Here is a 23395-nt window from a genome sequence, read left to right on the forward strand (position 1 = left end):
AGCCTTATGAAAATGTTTTTGGGTCTAGTTAGCCCAGTTTTTCATAGGCCTAAATGGGAAATTATTGTCATCCTTTGGCTGCAGTTTAGTTTTAGACGCCAAAGCAGCAGGGGGCAGTAGCGACAGAGCAAGTTAGTGGGCATGCCATTACCCGAGGAAGATCACCCTACACGACCGAAGCTAACAGGTTACATGAGTAAGTCAGTCCTGCTGAAGTAACTTTCCTGTAACCAAGATTTTGTGAAGTTGCAAAGGTATGTTATCGGTTTTATTCCACCGCTATACTAAACTGTGCTTCCTGATGCTTTGTGTGTCACTTTCAAGCTACGGCGGGTTTTGGATCAGGCTTAGGTTTAAAACCCAGCGTATGCTGTGTATCGCTAGCATGCATGCTATTGCTAACACCTGTCTCCTCTAAAATACATAATCGCTAAGCTGACAGCTAGCGTTAGCTTGCAGGAGGCTGAACCCACATTTCTAAATACATGAACCATTTATCTCATTCTCTCTTTCCTGTTTGAATGCTGTGGAAGTTTAACGATTGCATTAACAAGCGTCTGCATTGCAAACGTTGTCAGAATTCTCTGACTCATTTCATTGAAGATCTTCCAAATGGCTACGAAAATATGAGATGACAGAAACATTCTCCAATACACTGCATAGTTCTACATCTATTTAAATGTTAATCAGGTGATGGTTCTTAGCAAACGTTACTCTTTCCGTTGCTGTCATTGTCATTTTCCTGATTAGTAGACATATCGGCGTCATGTTGAAACTATTGACCCATTTCTTGCAGGTGTTTTCAGCGACATGTCATTTATATTTGACTGGATCTACAAGGGATTTAGCGGTGTGCTCCAGTTTTTGGGTAAGTGATGCCAGGCAGCACGTAAATGAGACCGTTGTTGGCAGGTGCCCTAGGTGCACTGTATCAAGTACACAGCCGATAAATAACACAAAACGTCTACATCCACACGGCTAATGCACTCAACGCAACATCGCAATTAGCCTACAGGCCTCTGACCTGTTCAATCTATGTGCAGGTCTGTACAAAAAGTCTGGGAAGCTAGTGTTCTTGGGGCTGGACAACGCTGGGAAAACGACACTACTGCACATGCTGAAGGATGACCGACTGGGCCAGCATGTGCCGACGCTACATCCAAGTAAGAGACGGATCTCTTGTCTAGAGGGGTTGTCAATAAGTTGCCAGTGCCTCAGTGATCCATTACATGCTAATGAGACCAGGCTATAGGCTACCCTACAGTACACTGATACTCTTACAAGGCATTATTATTCTGGTAGGCCCAAGTAGTACAGGAGTTAGTTGTATCCACGTGAAGCTGCAATTTGTTGTTGTTTGGATTAGGTTCCAGTGGTTATGGTCAGCTACTGAAGCTGGAAATGGTCTTTTAGAAGTGTAAAAAGTGTTTTGTAAACTGTGTGCACAGCACCCTGCATATTTTGATCTGGAAATAAGACCTGTAGAGGATGTTATGGCTGTAAGTGTTCAGTATGTAAACAGCCATACTCTCTCTGTGTGTGTGTGTGTGTGTGTGTGTGTGTGTGTGTGTGTGTGTGTGTGTGTGTGTGTGTGTGTGTGTGTGTGTGTGTGTGTGTGTGTGCTGTAGCATCAGAAGAGTTGACGATCGCAGGGATGACTTTCACCACGTTTGATCTTGGCGGTCATGTGCAAGGTAAGAAGCACTTCTGCAGACATGCTGTAGTAGACCAAGAGTAGTTAAACATTATTTGTAATAATTAATAAATTATTTATGAAAAAATTCTGCGCGTAAAAACAGTTCAATTATCTACGCATTTATTCCTCGCTCACCTGCTCCAAGGCAGAAACTCGCTTTCTCGCTCGTACCCACCCACCATCCGCCCTATTCACCCCCTATCTAAGTCGTCTCGATCGTTTCATCCAGGATTTCGCCCTCGCTCCTCCTCGGTTCTGCTCGCTCTCCCATTAACTGGCCGGGGCGTGTGTGCTCAGAGCTCACACATATTTGCATGCTTGTCCGAGCTCTCAGTTGGAGCCCCTACTCCCTCGACCCCCTAGCCCAAGAATCGTTTTAGCCATTTCCAGCATCAGGCTCGGCGGTTCAGCACCATGGACAGCGGCCTCGCCCACTTTTGCTTTTGCTACTTTGCTTTTATCCTATGCTCCTCAAGTGCAGTTGGGGCTGTGTGTGTGGAAATCCATGCGGCGTAAATGCATAACAGCAAAACAATGAGTAAAGTATGACTTTGGTGCATTGAGAAACTACAGGCCTACATTTCAGCCATTTATTTTCAGAAATGAAATAAGATTTTACCCATGACATGTATAGTAGTACATTTTCATTTATATAAAAAATGAGTAACACTTTACTTGACGCCGGCGTCATACGTATGACATAAGTGTGTTGTGACACAAGCACACTGCACTTTCTGCACTAAACCCAAACATACACACACTGACACACACACACACACACACACACACACACAGACACACGAACACACACACAGACGCACAACGCACCTTCTACCTGCACTAAACACATACACACACATACACACATACACACACACACACACTGCTGCTGGTGTACTTGACAGACCTTTTTAATATTTATTTTTCTTCAAAATGCTACTATTACCATGTCAGAACGCTATAAAGGACTTTTTTAGGAAAAGCACAAAAGCACAACAATACCTCTTAATGTATGTCCTCTACAAGTCTTCTGTTGTCCAGTCTTGCACTTTAAATGTCTGTATGAGCACTGTCTATGTCCATACTGTCTTAAGTCCATGTATAAGTACTGTCTATGTCTATACTGTCTATGTCCTTACCTAGATTAGTCTATGTCTGTATGGGAAAGCAAGAAATGTAATTTCAAATTCTTTGTATGACCAGTGCATGTAAAGAAATTGACAATAAAACCTACTTGACTTGACTTGACTTGACTTGAATTAGAGCTCACCTTTGCAGCACAAACTGGTTTTAATGACTTTGGAATCCCTTCAGTCACTAAGACAGCAGTGATTGGTCATTAAAATGTTATTTACAATGCAAAAAAGCAGACTAGGCTTGTCCTAAATTCTATCTTGGAGAGTGGCAATATAGTGGGCTCTGAACAACTCTTTGCAGACTTCAAACAAAGATAATGCATTACTATGAATAATGAGAAAGGTAAACAAAGTAACCTGGAACTCTTGGACAATGTTTCTCCACACCCAGAAATGGGGAAACCATGGAAAGCCACAGGAATGGTACTTGTGAATGGAAAATGTAGTTTGCTGAAAAATAGTTAAAAAGGCTTGGGTAAAGGATGGTAAGAATGGTAACAGGCACACTACAGAACACCTCCATGGAACTACAAGACCGTAGCTGCTGATAGTGCAGACTTAGACATGGGTCCTTCCGCATATACTTTTCACAAGGCAAAATCTCATTGGATGTATAAAAAGGCTTTCCTGTGTATCCATCAGAAATAAGTTGCTAAACTTAAGCAGACAGCTTATCTGGACAAGCTAAAAACATTTTGGGAAATCATACTGTAGTCAGATGAGACTGAGCTAGAGTTATTTGACCTTAACAATGGGAGGTGGACATGGCAAAAAAGGCACACATGAATTCTATGACATCTGGCCTTAAGTATACCCTGCTATAGGTCTGCATGGCTCGCATACACACTGTAAAGCTTATTACAGTTGAGGGCCTCACTAATTCCTTTCAAATAGCAGATTTTCCAAAAGAATGTTCAAGTGTCCGTCACAAAATTAAGGCTGAGCTGAGTTTGGGCTTTCCAGAAGGACAGTGATTGCACTGCACTGATCAAAATTCAACAATGAGTTAATGCAAAAGAACATGTACAATGTCTTGAAATGGTCATACCAATCTTGAGGTATCTCCATTATTGAAAAAGAATGGATTTATTTGAACCAGGATGTCTAAAGAAGACAGATGAGTAACCTGACTGAATTAGAGAGGTTCTGGATAGAATAATTGGCCACTATTCAGTAGGACCAGGCAGTTGGAACTTGTCTTCTTGTATAGCAAGTATCCACAGGCCATTAGATCAGCAATGGTAAGCTCTACTTCATATTAATGGTATACCTTCTTTGGGATGCCCATATTTATGCACACGCCTATTTTTGTTTACATCCACATAAAATTGTTTCTGTAACACCTATGAAAATTCTTCCACTGCTGAAATGTTTCTCTTTCCCTACAGTTTAACATATGTTAAAATGAAGTTGCTACTTTAAAAGCTCAACGAGAAACAAACCGATGTATTGATTTTCCAAAAGAGCACCCAAACTTTCTCATGGCACTGTATGTCTATATTATTCACAGTCATTACACATTCATAATTTTCATTTCTATATGCAGCCAGATGTGTCCTCTGCTGTGTCAATGAAGGCGCCATAGTTTCCTCAATGTATGGGAAACACTGGTCTGCCGCGCAGACAGCTGTTCTCCTATGAGAACCTCTCGATCACTAGAAGCCCGTTCTCCACAGAGAACAAAGATATATGCATAAATGGGCTACTGAAATCTAATTTCAGATAGCGCACTAATGAAAAGGCATAAAGAAAACAAAAGAAAAATGTGGCCTCTGAAAATTGTAATGCATCATTCAGTTTTTTTCTGACAAGGGACCATGTGTAATGAGTGTCTGGCTCTTTTTTTTCTCTTTTCCTCCGCAGCTAGGAGAGTGTGGAAGAACTATCTTCCTGCCGTTAATGGAGTGGTCTTTCTTGTGGACTGCGCTGATCACGAACGCCTGGCTGAATCCAAGGTTGAGCTGGACGTAAGTTGAGTTTGCTGTCATTTGGCATCTCCTCTGTAACCTGACTCTCTCCAGATGTAAGGGTCCCACCTTGCTCCACGAACATCCATCTGGAGCTATGGCCATGGGCGTATGTGTCAGCAGGCGTGGTTTTATTTTTAAAAAATCCTGTCACATGATCGGGGTAACACTGGTCAGACATTTTTAATGAGCTGCTACTTTAACTACTCCCAGATTCGAAAATACAGTTAAAATTACTGAATCAATGTTGCTGACTGAGTCCCTGCAAGCTGCCATTGTTCCTGAAACGACTGTACCACATGTACCACATTGACCCTGTCGCCCATGGTGCGCAGGTGTGTGGAGGGGGTGGTAAGGAGGAGCGTGTCAGTGGAGCGTAGTGTGCGGGTGGGATTGTTTGGGGTGAGGAGACTTGTGATATAGGAGAATTTTGAACTGGATTCGTGATTGGATAGGAAGCCAGTGTAATTGAAGGACAGGTGTAATGTGATGCCAGGATCTGGTGTGTGTACATAGTCTTGCTGCTGAGTTCTGAATATATTGTATCTTGTGTTATAGTACCATGAAAGACTATCATCCTGACGGTGTTGTGTCCCTGTAGGCTCTCTTAACAGACGAGACCATCTCGAACGTGCCCATCCTGATCCTGGGTAATAAGATCGACCGCCCAGAAGCTGTCAGCGAGGCAGGGCTCCGGGGAGCGTTCGCTCTGGATGGACAGACCACAGGAAAGGTAGGAATACTGGTCACTGTCTGTCTGTCTTTCTTTTTTCTTTCTTTCCTTCTTTCTATCTTTCCTTCTCTTGGCTGGCTGTGACTCTTGTGCCAGTCTTTTGCACATTGTTTTGTCTTTTTCTTGACTTTCTATATCATTTATTTTATTCCGTTTTTGCTGTCTTCTTGTCTTGTTTTGACTGTCATGTAAAGTGCTGACATCAGTCACAACATCTCCGGCAGTATTGCTATTCAGGGGATGTTATGGAAAGTGAGCCACAGCTACATTTCAACATTTTTGTAAAAAAAGATCCCTATCTTGCTGAAGAACTAGCTTCATTCAATATACCGTTTTATATACTTGCATATTTTCTATTTTTCCCAAGCTATTAAAATGAGCTGCTCTGATATAATGAGTACTTGAGACTGGTGAACAATTTAGTCAATGAAGTCACCTGTCTGTGTTGGAAGGAAAGTGGCAGATCGATTTTATATTTAATTGTTTTTTCTTCTTAACCAGGTTGTTGGCATCTCTCGACATTTCTATGCTTTCTTTTTCCACTTCATTTCTTCTCCTGAATCCCATTGAAGTGCCCATGTGTATGAAATCCATTATACAAATAAATTTGCCTGGTCTTGCCCTGCGTATGTACAGTGGGTCCAATATGTATTTGATCCCTTGCTGATTTTGCCCGTTTGCCCACTAATAAAGACATGATCAGTCTATAAATTTATGATAATATGTATTCAAACATGGAGAGACAGAATATCAAAAAGAAATTCCAGAAAATAACTTAAAATAAGTAAGGGTTAACGTTCGGCGAGAAGGTCGCTACCGTGGAATAGCAGCACGACAGAGAGAATCTTTAGACCCCGACGCGGAGCGGAGGGGTCTTGTTCTCTCTGAAGTGCTGCTATTCCACAAAAGCGACCGACTCGCCGAAAGTTAACCCGCTTATTATATGGATATACTTAAATGATTCACACATGGCGGGGACATTTCTTTAGGCCTATTTAATGTTAAGATTGTTGCTGCGCAAAACAAAACAGTGCCGTTGTGGAACACCGCTAGGCAACAGCTAGCCAGGACAACAGGTGTTGTCTATCACAGCAGCTGATTAGAGTCTTGTTGAAAAGTCGCTTTAGCAGTGAAAAGTCTTGTTGCCATTGACAGCGGTCTGTTATAGACCAACCCGTCCGTTATCGAAAAATAACAGACGTGCGAACGTTGGGGAGCCCCGTTGAAATGAATGGAGCATTCGACCGATGACGTCACACCATATAATAATATATTTTAATTTATTCGTATTTAATTTAGGCTAATAAGTATATGACCCCTCTAGCTAAAGAAGATAAAATGCTTTGTGGCAAAGCCCTAGTTGTCTAGCACTGAGGTCAGATGCTTCTTTGAGTTGATGACAATGTTTGTGCATATAGTAGAACATATTTTTGCCCATTTTTCTTTGCAGATTATCTCAAACATTCAATCAAAACATTAATAGTTTGTGGCTGTAGCTTGAGTTCTCTCCATAGAATTACTATAGGGTTAATATTTGGAGACTGTCGAGGCCACTTCACGTCTTTAATATGCTTCTTATTGAGCCACTCCTTCGTTGCTTTGACTGTATGTTTTGTATTATTGTCATGTTGGGAGATCCAAAAATGGCCCACCCTTCAGTGTAGTGGTGGAGGGAAGGACGTTTGCACTGAGGATTGCACATTACATGTCTCCCTCCATCCATTCGTTGACGATGTGAAGTTGTCCTCAAACCATAATGATACCACTTTCATGCATGATGGTGAGGAGGGTGTTCTTGGGATCATAGACAGCAGTACTCTTTCTCAAAACACATTGAATTGTGTTAATGCCAAACAGCTTGATTTTGGTTTCATCTGACTACAGCACCTCCTTATCATATCCTAAACCAGCCTGATGTCTATTGGCAAACCTCAGGTGGGACTGCACAGGTTCCTTCTGAAGTAGAGGTACCATGTGTGCACTACAGGATTTTAAAACTCTGTGGCATTAAGTTCTACCAATAGTTTTCTCAGTGATTTTGGTCCCAGTAGCTTTGATATCATTACCTAGTTCTTCCCGTACAGGTCTAGGGTGCTTTCTTTCTGTTCTCATGGTTATCAAATCCCTACAAAAGGTCAAATCTTGTATAGAACCCCAGACAGGCTGATGGATAGTCATTTCGTATTCCTCACACTTTGGAAGAAATGCATCAACAGCTGGGTCATTAATACCCAGTCTCTTTCTTGTGGCTTTGCAGCCCATTTAATCTTTGTTCAGGTCTAAAATCTTGTCCCTGATATCATTTGACCGCTCTTTGGTCTTTCCCATGATGGTGAGGTTGGAGTGTGACTGATTCACTCATACTATGGACTGATTCTGCTGATTAAATGTGTCTTTTATGCATGTTACTATGTACAGGTGTCTTTCTTTCAGATGACAAGTTGATCGGAAGTGCCCATCTGGTCTGTGGGCCCGGAACTGTAATCAGTTGGCAGGGGATCAAATACTTATTTTGCTCGATGAAATGGAAATAAATTAATATATATTCTCTTAAGTTAATTTCTGGATTTTCTTTTTGATATTCTGTCTCTCCATATTAGAATACATATTATCATAACATTTATTGACTGATCATGTCTTTGTTAGTATGCAAACCAACAAAATCAGCAAGGGATCAAATAGTTATTGGATTCACTGTATGTACAGTAATAAAGGTACATCTCTCTCTCCCATCTCTGTCTTCCAGGGGATGGTATCTCTGAAAGACCTTTGTCTTTGTGCTGTATGTCAGAAATGTCTCGTCTTGTGTGTAATAAATGTCTCCTCCAGAGGACGATATCTCTGCAGTGGCCTTTGTCTATGTACAGTGAGGAGAATAAGTATTTGATCCCTTGCTGATTTTGTTGGTTTGCCCACTAATAAATACATGATCACTCTATAATATTAATGATAAAATGTATTCTAATATAGAGAGACAGAATATCAAAAAGAAAATCCAGAAAATTACTTTGAAGAATATATTTTAATTGATTTGTATTCCATTGAGGAAAATAAGTATTTGACCCCTCTAGTCAAAGAATACAAAATTACTTGGTGGCAACGCCCTTGTTTTCTCATACAGAGGTCAGATGTTTCTTTCAGTTAATGACAATGTTTGTGGATATATTAGAAAGGATTTTTGTCCGCTTTTCTTTGCAGATCATCTCTAAATCACTATCAAGTTGTGTGACTGTAGCTTGCCAAATGGGAGCTTCTGTTCCCTTCACAGGATTAGTATAGGGTTAATGTTTGGAAACTGTCTAGGCCACTTCATGACCTTAATATGCTTCTGCTTGAGCTACTCCTTCGTTGCTTGGGCTGTATGTTATGGATTATTATCATATTGGGAGGCCAATCCATGACCCACCTTCAGTCTAGTGGTGGTGGGAAAGAGGTTGGCATGCAGCATTGTACGTTTACATGTCTCCTTCCATCCATTTCTTGTCGATGTGAAGTTGTCCTGTGTCTTGGCCAGACAAACAACCTCAAAACATAATGCTACCACTTTCATTTATGATGTTGGAGAAGGTGTTGTTCTTGGGATCATTGGCAGCATTTCTCTTCCTCCAAACACATCGAGTTGTGTTAATGCCAAACAGTTTGATTTTGGTGTCATCTGATTCCAGCACCTCCCAATCATATCCTAATCCAGTTTGATGTTCATTGGCAAATCTCAGGTGAGCCTGAACAGGTTCCTTCTGAAGCCGGGGTACAATACATGCACTGCAAGATTTTAATCCGCTGTGGTATCAAGTGTTTCCAATAGGTCCCAGCTTCCTTGCGATCATTTTCTAGCTCCTCCCATACAGTTTTAAGGTGCTTTATCTCCTTTTTTCTGGTTATTAAATTCCCACAAGGTCAAATCTTGTATGGAACCAGAGACAGGCCTAAGATTGGTGATTGATGATCATTTTGTATGTCCTAAAATTGGGAAGAAATGCACCAACAGTTTGCTCTTTAATATCCAGGAGCCCATTTCAGCCTTGTTGAGTTCTAAAATCTTGTCCCTGACATCCTTTGACAGCTTTTTGGTCTGTCCCATGTTGGCGAGTTCAGTTTGATTGATTGACTGATTCTATGGACTGATTCTGCAGATTCAATGTGTCTTTTGTGCAGGTTACTATTAACAGGTGTGTTCAATTCAGATAACAAGTTGATTGGAAGTGCCATTTGATCTGCGGGATCAGAACTCTTAATGGTTGGCAGGGGATCAAATACTTATTTCCCTCAATTAAATATAAATCAATTATTATATATTCTTTAGAGTTAATTTCTGGATTTTCTTTTTGATATTCTGTCTCTCCATATTAGAATACATATTATCATTAACATTAAAGACTGATCATGTCTTTATTAGTGGGCAAACCAACAAAATCAGCAAGGGATCAAATACTTATTCTCCTCAATGTACGTAATACACTTCTTGTCTTGTGTGTAATAAATGTCTCTTCCCTCTTGTCTTCCAGGGGACGGTGTCTCTAAAAGAGCTGAATGTGCGCCCCCTGGAGGTCTTCATGTGTAGTGTCCTCAAGAAGCAGGGCTACGGAGAGGGCTTCCGGTGGCTCTCCCAATACATCGACTGAGAGGGAAACACAGACACTCTCTCACACACACACACATCTCATCTTCTTCTTCCTCCCCCTCCAATGAAACATTTTCAACACTCCTCTTTTCACTCCCTCTCCAATGTACCCCATTGTTTTATTTTGTCTTTTCGCCCTGTGCACTCTCACCGAGAGGAGAGGGTTGCTCAGGGCTGCGCTTCTCAACAGCATCGTTGCTAACTAAGTTAGCAACTTACTTGGTTGCAATGCAATTTCCCACAGGCAACCTACTAAGTTGCTAACTAATTAGCAATGATGCTTTTGAGGAACGGGGTCCAGAAGATGTTGGCACTCCGCATGTTTTGATGGATCATAATGATGATGGGTGTGAAGGAAGGATTTGATTTCCGTCCTGATCTTCTATCTGCCGTGGTTCACAAGGGTTGCCTGTGCGACCAGAGCACAGTCATTCCTCTTCAGTGTTATCTACCATGTGTGTGTACCCCCCAAATTTTCTTTTTTATTATTTGTTCTTAACCAACCTAAAGTATTCCTTGTGTGTACCCCTCAACGTTTTTTTTATTTATATATTTTTTAACTGACCTTACGTATTCCAAGTGACTGAAAGTTCACCCCCCCCTCCCCCATCACATTTTTTTAAAGGTTCGTTTTATGGTATGATCTAAGGAATGGCAAGCATGAAGAGCAAAAAGGCAAGGTTGAGTTGTGAGAGAATGCAAGATGTGCAGTGTGTGTACAGTAAAAAGAGATTCACTATGTATATGTTATGATGAATGTATAGACAGGGGTGCTTGATGCAGTATTTTCCAGAGTTGATATGATGTAAGAGGCGGTGGGCCTAATGTGTAGGTTTGGGTCCAACTCATTGTTACGAAACAAAGTGATTTATATTTAGTAGGTATTGTGTAAGCTTGAGTGTTTTGCCTGGTTAAATTGGCACTTACTTATTGGTGTGCTTGAAGGGAAAGGATGTTTAAAGAGTCGGTAGTTGTTGAAGAGGCACTTTAAATAAAGAAAAACAAGTATAATGGTAAAGCATATTAGTATAGAGGTAGTCTTGGAAGGACTCAAGGAAAGCCCTTGAGGATTTTAACAGTAAAGAAATGCAGTTGGTGTTTTGCGTCACCATAATTTGAGGATGAGGATTCCTTTCTTGCATTGTGAAAAGCCTGATCCTCTGTTTCTTATCTAGTGGACCAGGCGACAGAGACTTGGAATTCGTCCATATGATTTACTGGTGAAACAGGCAGAACTGACGTTTGTTTTGGATGAAGCCTTTTGTGGTACAGTACTGACTTGGGTCTGTGATATTGTGAGGATGATGGGTTATGTTTTGTTTTTGTTTTGTGTTTTTGCCCCCCTCCTTGTATCAGGACTCCACATGCTGTTTGAACCAGTCTGATGCTTTCTGGGGCTGCACTGGCTGCAATGGGTCAAAGACTTATCTGCCGTAACAAATACGGTTGTCGCTAGTTCAAAATGCTCTCATGCCTGCCTCAGAACAGTATTGCTCATGCGATAAGCAGCTGCGTCAAAGGGTGCAGTTACAATTTGCAGCCATGGGGGCAGCATAACGTAGCTTCCACTATCAATGGAACTGGCTACACCAGGCACGGCCCACTCTAAGTAGCCCACTCTTTTCAATGTATTTTTCAACATAACTCATCTGGCGTAGCCCCAATCTGAACTGCTTCTTGATATGACATTTTAAACGACTCTTAACCAAATTTGAAATGAAATGACGTGTTCTCTTGACCATAGTTCAGGAACAAAACGTGTGGCTCGTACATGTATTTCCTGATTCTCCACAGAGGTGTGTAGAGACACCACCGTATGCCGCTCTTCCGTATGTTATTCTAGAGTATGCTGATCTGCTGTTGTTCACCCAACTGCAGTGTGTGCAGTGCGTATAGCTGCATATACCATGTGCAAACCCACCTGCGTACAGTTTGCACACCTTATTCAAGTGAGGAGGGTCTCCTGCTGGCAAGAGATCCTTTCTGTGTGTTCGAGTCGCATTTCCACACTCTTAACGTTTTTTTTTTAATCTGTTCACAGTTAAAAGACACCTGTCAGAGGAGTTCTCGGTAAACATCAGAAAATGTCACTCACAATGTTATCCAGCTATAGCCAAACTGCAGAGCATTCCGTCCCAATTTTAGAAGTTGTACATTCCGCGTAGAGTGTGTTGAAGCAGTTTGAAGGGCTTTTTTTGGTCCTCTGTTTGAATGGGTACTTCAGAAAGGTGGGCTGTACACGCAGGCATGCACAAACGCAGGCATGCACACACGCGCGCACGCACACTTGGTTAAGAGCTCTGGTCAAAGCACACTTGTGAATGAGAGCACCCATGTTCACCGCCACTAGTAATTGGCTCTTCAGATGCCCTCACAGTCCTGTATTACAGCGAGTGTAGTCGGCCAGTGTTTAGTTGCATTTCATTTATTTTCCCGCTCACTAATAATTTATTAACCTATTACGTCTGTATGAAATTGATTTTTTGGAGTAAATCAACTGGTTTTGAAAAAAGTGGATGGGGGGAAAACCCAACTTATTTATTTAGTGTATATGTCTTGTAGATATTGTTCATATTTGTCTGATATGTGAATTCCATATATCTATATATATATATGTATCTATATATATAGTTATGACTAAGCTTGAAATTATATGCACACTGCAGGGACTTTTTGATTTTCTGCTGATCCTAGAGACTACCCTGCAGCAGATCTGAGAGTGCACCTGCAGTGGCCAGTTTACTATTTATGTTATTTTATATTTATTTATGTATTTATTTGCTTTGTTATTTGGCCGTTTGTTTAATCTGTTCCACCAGCCACAATATGTACCAGTTATTTATTGAACACCATTGTAAATATTGTATCATTGGACATTTTGTTTTTCCAAGATGTTTTTGTTTTGTTTCTTTTTCTGGTTTAATTTATTTAATTTATTTATATTTTACCGTTCATGTTCTTGAACTGCTAGCTGATATCCTTGAAAGCAGATTGTGATATCATAAAACTATTTTAAACATCAAAACAAGTGCTGTGTGGTTCTATTCAAGGGACTATATTATGACTGTGCTTTAATAGTATTTTTGTGTTTTTAGAAGCAGGAACAATAAACACATTGTCATATAATGATTAATGTCTTAAATGGTGAGGTTTGAGTTAAACTATTTACAATGCTGAATGGCATAATTGTACACTATTTGTCAGTCCTTGCATTGCCACTAGTGGCCTAAACTGGCGATTTAAGGCCCAAATAGAGGTTAAAGTTAAGGTTACAGAGCTCCTCTCTGTCTCATTCTATCTTTCTTTCTTTCACACACCCCAGATTCCCTCTTTCCCCCTGAGATAGGAGGGACCTGCATCTGCTCCAGTCAGACCAAATCGCCTTAGTTCACACGTCTGGCCAAACGTCTATTATTTTCTCCGCTTGATTCCATGGCATTGCCTCGAGGGGCCTACTAAGATCATGGTTAAGTGATAAACCAAACTTATTTATTCCAGGAATTGGTAAAGCTGTTCGTATACCTGCTGGCATTATTTAAGGAAATGAGGAGTCCAGGCTCTTCTATTAATGATTTACCCCTACCTCAAGGTTAACTTAACCTGTTACGACTCACCTCTTCAGCAGAGCTGTAACCACACCATGTCTGATTTCATGGGTGGGAATTGAGAATGGCAGTATCAGAATGAATGGGACTATAAATGGAATTATGGATTGAGATTTTTTGGGTGGACAGGACTTGTCAGTGGTGGGGCACTGTCCACCTTTTCCCCCACTGAGCTAACCCCCATGACCACCCCACCTCCTCACACCCTGTCTTAAGAGCAGGACTGGAGAGATGGTATTAATGGCTATTTGACAGTATCTGGATCGTGGTGGCTTGTTAATTTTCAGAGAGCCGTTGAAAAAAACTCTCTTTTGAACGGTTTTTAATTGTTTATTAAATAGAGACAGCGTTTTTGACTCCACCTCTAGGTCATTTTGTCCAACCAACAACTAATTGTCCTTCTAAAGACCTATTCTGCCACAATCTGAGTCAGACAATTGTGTTTTTCTCCCCAAATTCACGTGAAGGTCACATGCCCAACGCGAATGAAAAAATAGAACTCCCCATACCACTGCAAACTTCTGAAAACAAATGTTTTGGGTGTTTTTTAAGAACATATTTGGACATGCCTTTGTTAAGCCAACTGAGACAAAATAAGAATTATCCAAATAACAGAGACTACAGCAAACATGAAAAAAGGTGTAGACAATTAGCCTACACTTAGCTCACACTTTTATCCAAAGTGACTTACAGTTATTCACAGGGTATGAGTTACAGTCCCTGGAGCAATGTGGGTTAGGTGCCTTGCTCAAGGGCACCTCACTCAGCCATGCAGTGATATCAGGGGTGCATTCCAATATGCGACCTTGCGTCCTCCACTTGTGCTTGAGGCCTCGCCCCGCCTCCTGGTCCCTCCTCCGTGGAGAAAACAGTAAAGTTTCTGCAGCTGCCAGCCTAACCACAACAATTTTTGGGGGACTGTTTTTCATTCACCATCCCAATTGCAAATGAGAAAATGACTTTACAATTGAGCTTTTGCGAGATATAGAAATATAATGCTGTTGTCAGTGATGTCATAATGACGTATTACTTCCTGGTATGAGGCCTCGAGCACAAGTGGAGGACGCAAGGTCACATATTGGAATGCACTCAAGGAGTGGAAGGGTGGAATTGAAACCGGCAACCCTCTGATCTAAAGCCCATCTCCTTAACCACTAGGCCATGGGTGCCTCCTGCCTCATCTTACAGTCAGCTGAGTGTTAATAAAGAGAGACTATGAACCTGGACCAAGGTGCCACTGCCAACATATTGGAATGTAACACAGTGTAATTATTGAATTTGACCCCTCCGCTCATGGAGAGACCTATCTGACCTGACCTGACATTCCTGATCTTAACAGCAAATTGGAATTGCATTAATGTGGTTCTTAAAGATGTTTCGTTCTTTGGTAGGCTGTATAGTGGACAGTAGTAGTAGTAGATACGTACTGTACGTACAACCAGGCCAGCACATTAGCATTCAGCAAAGACAAACATCCTGGATGTGAATTAACTTTTTTTTCAATATTATTGCTTTGCTGATAGCCTTCCTGAGATATTGTAGGCCTACATGCCTAGCTCTACAGGTACATACCATATGACCAAGATGTTAAACCAGGAGCAGCCACCAGGCTCAGATTTGTATGATGAGGACAAGGAGACAAGCTGGCAATTTTTTTTTTTAATTATTATTATTTAATCCATGCACACACTTCGGCTTGTCATCCAAATATGTGTCTCGTGAGACATACCGGGATGGAGGACGTGAAAAAACCTCAAGTGGGATGATTGAATTTAGATCTTATCTGCCTGTATCTATTCACAATTGGATTAGGCTACACACCACTACTGTGGTTCCTGGACATAGCAGCCTGCCAGATGGTGGCGAGCAGAGACGCAGTGGCCTGGAGTGCGGTGTGCTCCAAATACAATTCTGTTGCCTTTTTCTGACAACTTCAATAAAACTGTGTTTGATGTTCAGTGATTGGTTCAAGGGTTTGATAAATGGGAGAGATGATTTCAGAATTGTGTGTCAAGTACCAGCATTTTAGAGAAAATATTCTTACTGTTGTTGTTATTATTATTATTATTATTATTATTATTATTATTATTATTATTATTATTATTTAGTAGTGTATCTGCTATCAGGCTTTCTTTTCGGATCATTGTGTTCAATGCTGAGAAATACCCACAAGGTGGCGCCATAAGAGCAACTAACTTCCCAATTTCTGGGTCAACATGTCAGAACAGTGTGAAATCCCATTCAGGAGATTCTTTGTGAACATGTCAAACTAGTTCCTCCCATCCTTTCCTGTTGCTTGTGTTGCGTCCTGTTCCTGAAACGATGCTTGAGGACAGTCATGGGTGAGCGGTTAGGGCGTCAGACTTATAGCCCAAGGGTTTCTGGTTAGACTCCTGACCCCCTGAGGTTGGTGGGGGGAGTAATTAACCAGTGCTCTCCCCCATTCTCCTCCATGACTGAGGTACCCTGAGCATGGTACAATCCCGCCGTACTACTCCCTTTCCGGTGCCATTGGGGGCTGCCCCCTTGCACGGGTGAGGCATAATGCAATTTCGTTGTGTGCAGTGTGCAATTAACCAGTGCACTCCCTCATTCTCCTCCATGACTGAGGTATCCTGAGCATGGTACTGTCCTGCCGCACTGCTCCCTTTCAGGTGTCATTGGGGGCTAACCCCGACCTTGCATACAATTTCGTTGTGTGCAGTGTTCACTTGTGTGCTGTGGAGTGCTGTGTCACAATGATGATGAGAGTTGGAGTTTCCCAGTTGGGCTTTCACTTTCATTTTCATTGATGATCGAATATCAACTCAATCAATTCAATATCTCACGAAAGCACATCAGTCATTATATCATTTGCATTTGGGGTGTTGAACGGGGAAATCCCAAAGTCCCCCCCCAATGTTTTCCTTTATCGTTTTCTCCACTGACAAGGCAAGAGTCCACAAGAGACAGGACTACTAGTCTGACTTGCACCCTTGACACCCAGGCGGCGTGCGTGATGGGATGAATCTTTCAACAAAACTTAACGGCATGTCAAGGGCAGCCTCTTTCTTAACCATCGTGGGAGTTGAGCGTTGAGGTGGAGCTTTGCTATTAGTGGTGAATCTATCTTCTCAGAGGCAGATTTAATCAAGTGCTCCTGAGAGGCTCTCTGCTGTCAAGGCGGGTTAGCACGAGCAGCACATCCTTTTGGAGGAAAAGGGAATCAACTGGGAACCAACCGGGAGGGAGGCAGAATTGTAAAGAAGCATATTCATGTAAAGGGTGCCAACAAGCAAAGTTAGTAAAGCTTACACATCAAACCTCATACCAGGGATGTCAAACTCATGCCCGGGGGCCAAATCTGGCCTGCGGAGCCATTTTATTCAGCCCGTGTATTACAGTTGGCCCACATACACCTTTAATGTAACAAGATTTGAACATGAAATATAGTGTGTTACAGCACGTGCAGACACATTTGACCAACCATATATGATGGGAAAGAGTGTGTGTGAAATTTAACTATGAGTATGAAGTGCATGGACGAACAATTTTTTCATTTATAAAAATAAATCTTGAGTTCGGCCCGCGACTTTGTTCCAGATTTTGATTTTGGACCTCGACCAATTCGAGTTTGACACCCGTGCCTTATACACATATGATTGCACTGAGCTATCAGCCTAGAGCTCTAGCTCAGTACTATGCTACTTTGTATATACGTATTCCCCCATGGGGAAGGGAGGGGGGCAAGGGGTCTCTTCAGTCAACTTGGGTCCTGAGGGCCCCACGACCTGGTAGGCCCATGTATGGTATCCCAAAGCTGATGTCTATAAATTCTTCACTTTCAAAATCGAGTTCATTTTTGGACACTTTTATCAGTTTTTTACTACTTGGTTGCTCTGGGCTCTGAGAGGTGTGTGTGTGTGTGTGTGTGTGTGTGTGTGTGTGTGTGTGTGTGTGTGTGTGTGTGTGTGTGTGTGTGTGTGTGTGTGTGTGTGTGTGTGTGTGTGTGTGTGTGTGTGTGTGTGTGTGTGTGTGTGTGTGTGTGTGTGTACTATATGGTTAATATATGTGAAATTATATGTGTAATGTCTTCTGTATTCTGCATTTATGTATGCCTGCTACTGGACACCTTAATTTCCCTTGGGATTAATAAATGATACTCTACTCTACTCTGCAGTAGTCATTGAATGTCTCAAGAACCATTACTCTGAGGCATCTCCTGGTCTTACAAATTCTACATAGAGAGGAGCCATCAGTTGTCAGAAACACTTTGGGATTACACCACTATTATTATTCAGATAGTTAGTGTGAGATGCAGGAAATGAGTGGGGAGAGATAGTGGGGAGTGAAGAATCTGGAAATGGCCCTTGGTTGGAATCGAACCCGAGCCCCAAGAATGATACGGCACTTTAGCACGCTGAGCAGTGGCAACCCCAGAAAAGGGTTTCTAACAACGAAACATGTTTGGAACATCATTACAATCTGAAGAGTCTAGAATGTTTTCTTCCATGGGTTTGATCTTAAGACAAAGCTATTATAGGCCTAGATGGTCTGCATAGCAACACAATAACAACCATTTTGCGTAGATGGGCCCGCTTTACATTGCTGAAAAGACTCAACTTCATCATAAAAACATTGTCATTACAGAGAGCATTACATTATAGATTAAGACTTGGTCATTACAATTTTGCAGATAGATACGTGCTGTGCAAAGGGTTTAAATGAAGATTGTTTTCAGTGACAGCATCCTCACTCACCTCTCTGGGCATAATGCTTCACAAGTGTCAATAAATCATAAACTAAATATGCTATCATGATTAGGGTATGGGTATTCATGTGCACCGACAACACATATTTTTAATTTTACAGGACCGGACAAAGAACGAGAGTTGTCAATGGTTCCAGAACTAATTTATTATCAAATATCAAATACAGTGAAAATATTACATGTTTTCAGTCATGAGCTGAAAGAGGAAACATTGAATACAGGGCATCTCATTTGTACGGTATTTCCACATTCTTTGTGTGTACTGTAGGTAGCGAGGTGAATATAGGTCCAGATATGCTGTTGTAGGCCTACTGTAAAAACAAGGGAACAAAACAAAAACAAAAACACATTTAACCCAAACTGACATTTGTTTGCATGCTTCAGGTTTGGATTTTCCCAAATCCATCATTACCTATAGCATGAGATTGATTTGAATTTAAGACAATTGCTGAGAGAATTGTATATCACATCATTGCTCAGTTGGAGACAATGCTTGTTGAAACCGACCACTTCAAGGTACTTTTAATGCGACACTGACACCACTTTAAGGGTTTGTCATACATGTGGAGACACTGTGAGCTTCTATGATGGAGAGTGCATCAGGATTAGGCTACATTTCACTGAGGGTGGAGTTAATTTCCTGCCTCCGTAAAACAGCTTGAGAAAAAAAGAAAAGAACAACTTTCCTTTTCTTTACTTTCCTTGGCGTTGCTTTCCTTGCCTTTCCTTTACTTTCCTTTCCCCTGCTCTCCTCTACTTTCATAAGCCTTGAGTGCTCCACAAAGGCCTGTATTTTCAAATCCTCAGCCTCTCAAGAGTCCCTGGGTAACATAGTGTACTGGGAATGGCGGGGTAAAAGAGTTCATGGCAGATTCGAACACTGACACGTCCTTATCTCTCTCTGACAGCACCTTTACTGCGAAGGGGCCTTTAGCTTTAGTGCTCGATGGAAAAAAAAACATTCTTGAGTATCACAAAGCCTGCGTGAGGACAATAAAAAATAAGCAAACCTACACTTTCTAACCCAGTTGAGTCTAACACATAGGGGTGAATTAAGGTAAATTGGGACACTCTTTTGTATATAAGTGAATGTAAAAAAGTGGCCCAATTGACCTGAATTCACCCCTATGTATATGCCTGTACTTTTATTTGAAGAAAATAATTAAATAATGATTAAAAAAAACAAACAAAAAACCCACAAATAAACAGCAGTTCTGACCAGAAGAAATATTCTGCATTGTTGATATAGTGGATGTTCTCCTTATGTCAGAATGTGTATAGTGCTCTCAATTTATTTTGTTACAAAAATCAACTGCACACATATGATATACAGTATACTTATATTTTGCATTTTCCATTTTCCATTTATTCTACATAAGCTATTGGTAATATACACTATATCTCATTGCTTTTTCCCCAGACGTTTGTGGTCGTGTTTTTGTTGTTGCTGTTGTTTGTTAGTTTGTTCTTATTTAAATGTCAGATTAAGGAGAGAATGGATCCTGCTTTAATACATTTCCCGGACTTTAGACTGTACATTTGAAGTTGGCAGAGGGTGGGGGCATTGTGTGTGTGTGTGTGTGTGTGTGTGTGTGTGTGTGTGTGTGTGTGTGTGTGTGTGTGTGTGTGTGTGTGTGTGTGTGTGTGTGTGTGTGTGTGTGTGTGTGTGTGTGTGTGTGTGTGTGTGTGTGTGTGTGTGTACAAACTCTGCCCAGATAACAGACGACTGTGTAAAAGTAGCCCTCCTCAAATCCCGCATCATGTCATCATGTGTTATCTGGCGCTCTACTAAGGGATAAAGTGCTCAGCCTTGTAGAAATACATTCTTGTTCACCAACATGCAATTATTACTACTAATAAAAACAACCAAATAGTTTTACGCCTACCTATGGTATGTACGTACGTATGTATCTCCGCAATGACATATACAGAATGAACAGGTGATGACAATTAAAGATTTTTTTTTCTTTTTTTGTTAGTACTTTTGTTCTGCTTTTCTTTTTTCTTGGAAACAAAAAAATCCACAGCGTTTTTCAAGTACTGTATACACAGTTAATTTCATGAAATGTATATATATTTATATTTATATTTTCTTTTTAACAGAAACAAAATACACATTCAAGTAACACAATGAAACTAAAAATAAAAAAGTGGCACATTCATTTGAGATGAGAGCTCCCAAGAGCAGTTCTTTAAAGGGAGATGGGCATGTATCTATATAGTATATCTTTTTCCTCTTTGTCCATCTTTTTTCCTCTTCTTTCATTTTTTTGGAAGGGGGGATGAAACAGCACACATATGTATCCATAGTTAACATTTTTCAATCACATGTAGATTCCAGTGTAACTTGTGGGCTGTTGGGAAACTTTAGATATCTTGACAGTAGCCAACAGTAAAGAAACATAAAAACAGACGCCATGACTACCACCTCAATCACCATCACTCTCAGTGGTCACTGCTAAGTTTATATGCAGCCTTAAGAGGAGTGTATGTTTCTGTGTGGGGAGGTGGGAGGGGAGGGGATATACAGTATATCAAGAAAAGATTTTAGTGATGCCAATACAATAAATCATTCCATCAATCAATCAATCAATCAATCAACCAACCAATCTCCCTATATTAACCCATAAACACAAGAGTCCTTCACCTTGTCCTTCTATCAAATGAAAGCGTCTGGGCTCTTACACTACCAGATTTAACCCCTGCTCTGTTGTGCACATATTTAAGGAGAAGTATTGCAACTCTGCTGTAGCTGTCAACAGCAGTGATTGAGCCGTTGAAGCCTTGAGCCACAGAGGAATCATCTGAAAGACGAGATTCACACTGTTTCAGAGAGTAAGGGGAGGCATGAGGAGAGCACAGTAATAAAATGGGGGTGTTAATGTTCCAGAACAAACTTATGTAACTCCATATATAGTGTTTCCAACACTGTGGAGAGTAAAATTACTAAAATAGTGGAGTCAAATTTCAGTGTCAAATTTTGTAGCTGGTCAGCGTAATATCAACTTTACAATAATACCCCCACACACTCTACTCCAGATGCCACCAGTGTTCACAATTCAGTCAGAATTTATCAAATGTTTTCTACACTCAACATTAAAAATGTTACACTGACCAAGACTAGGCCTAAAATTAACGCTATTGTTGAATGGGACCAAATGCTATCTGAGATGGAGTTCATTCCAAGCCTTAAAGAGTTAAAAATGACACTGGCATGTTTGCTGTGAGTTGTGGGGAGTCAGAGAAGGGCAGCAGAGTCTCAGTCCTCTGTCCCAGCATGTGCTCAACACACTTAGCAAAGCATCCTCCATTTAGCCGCAGCGCTACATCACTCCCGAAAGCAAGCTAGAGCTATTTTGGGGAGCAGTTATCTTCATGCACCATTGCTGTGGGATTTCAGCTTGTCAGTTTCATTCCTCTCTGTTTTCTTTTCTTTTTTTCTTTGCACCCCAACCAATCCCTCAATCCTGATACACACCCCACTGTCACTGCTATTCCCACTCACTCCCCCCTCAATCCAAAGATGTTTTTTTGTTGTTTAGTTTTGGATGGGGAAAATCATTACAGTAAGGCAAGTCGAATTTGTGTGTACCTCCCCTTGCAATCAGACTGGCCAGTATGCACTTGCCATGCCATGCTGGAGTTGGTTTTTGACTGCAATGCTGGGGGCTGATGTACAAAGCTTGCTTACTCACAAAAAAGCTACGTAAGTGTGTGTGTGTGACTGTGCACAGAGAACATTTTACAGTGTTAAATCAACACTTAGAGCACACTCTGGGATCTCCAGAAGGTGCTAAATTAATTCACTAAGATTTGAATTAACGCTGCATTTATTTTTCTGTGCAGTTGTTTTAACACTAAGTGTTGAGTTAACACTGCACATATTACTGTGTAGACATCGGGGAGTGCTGGGGTGTGGTGTTGGTGTGGTGGTATGGCATGGGGGGTTGCTACATCCGAACACAGGCAGAGGGGTACACAGAAGCAATTGTTTACTTGTGTTAATTCAACATTCAACAGTGTTAAATCGGACTCTAGGGTTGAATTGACACTTTGAAATTGACTCTCTGTGTGTGTGTGTGTGTGTGTGTGTGTGTGTGTGTGTGTGTGTGTGTGTGTGTGTGTGTGTGTGTGTGTGTGTGTGTGTGTGTGTGTGTGTGTGTGTGTGTGTGTGTGTGTGTGTGTGGACATGAAGGTGGTGTGATGTGGCAATCAGAGATGGATGCTACAACAGAGCCTGGCTAGTCATTCTCTGCCTCACTCAACCCTCTCAAGGAGTTGTCCTCGTCCAACTCTCGTCGAAATGAGCTACGCCTTTAAAAAAAAATCAGTGTTGATTCAACCCATGACCAAATGCACTCTACAATATGTTACATTGGTTACAGTGTGTTGAATGGACACACTGCATTGTTTTTGAATGTGTGTACTAGTAGCCTATACATGGGTTCACTGTGTTTATAAACACAATGTTGTGAGGAGGGGCAAGACACTGGCAGCCAACCGCGTGAGCTAATTTTTTGACCGACAATCAGAGGTTGAGTTGTGCTCAGCTAGTGTCACGCAGCCAGGAGAAAAAAAACATTTAGAACCCATGTATTAACATAGCTCAATCCTCCCACCTAAACGGAACCCTAATAACGGTTTCTGCTCAGTTTGAGGAGTAGGTCATATCAAGGAGAAAGAGAGAGAGAGAGAGAGAGAGAGAGAGAGAGAGAGAGAGAGAGAGAGAGAGAGAGAGGCAGATAGACGACTAGCTGTGGGCATTGGTCATTGGTTGGTTGGTTGTTTGGTTGATGGGATTGGTCTACCAGATGTATCCTCCATCGTCCGCCTCCACCCGCTCCTCCTCTTCCTCCTCCTCCGCCTCCTCTCCGGCCTCCTCTGCCT

General features: G+C 41.4%; 2 protein-coding genes across 2 annotated transcripts in view; one reads left to right on the forward strand and one right to left on the reverse strand.

Moving 5' to 3' along the window:
• The first annotated feature begins 172 nt into the window (after positions 1-172).
• Positions 173-10865, forward strand: sar1aa (secretion associated, Ras related GTPase 1Aa). Its single transcript, XM_063221152.1, has 7 exons — positions 173-254; positions 797-868; positions 1044-1163; positions 1629-1694; positions 4696-4799; positions 5401-5532; positions 10038-10865. The coding sequence occupies exons 2-7, from the start codon at positions 811-813 to the stop codon at positions 10152-10154; spliced, it is 597 nt and encodes a 198-aa protein (XP_063077222.1). The 5' UTR covers positions 173-254; positions 797-810; the 3' UTR covers positions 10155-10865.
• Positions 10866-23312: 12447 nt separating this feature from the next.
• The window catches only part of LOC134467629 (testican-2-like), a 99588-nt gene continuing 99505 nt past the window's right edge, over positions 23313-23395 (reverse strand). The window contains exon 12 of the mRNA XM_063221467.1: positions 23313-23395. This exon is cut by the window's right edge and continues 66 nt beyond it. Within this exon, the coding sequence (XP_063077537.1) occupies positions 23313-23395 (83 nt within the window).

This window comes from Engraulis encrasicolus, chromosome 17 (assembly GCF_034702125.1).
Source record: "Engraulis encrasicolus isolate BLACKSEA-1 chromosome 17, IST_EnEncr_1.0, whole genome shotgun sequence".
Taxonomy (NCBI): Eukaryota; Metazoa; Chordata; class Actinopteri; order Clupeiformes; family Engraulidae; genus Engraulis; species Engraulis encrasicolus.

Bases quoted from the DNA above. Each gene is read 5' to 3' on its own strand.
- sar1aa (XM_063221152.1), top strand. From the start codon at position 811: ATGTCATTTATATTTGACTGGATCTACAAGGGATTTAGCGGTGTGCTC. The intron at 1,695-4,695 runs GTAAGAAGCACT...TTTCCTCCGCAG, and splicing joins TCTTGGCGGTCATGTGCAAG to CTAGGAGAGTGTGGAAGAAC. The intron at 5,533-10,037 runs GTAGGAATACTG...CTTGTCTTCCAG, and splicing joins ATGGACAGACCACAGGAAAG to GGGACGGTGTCTCTAAAAGA.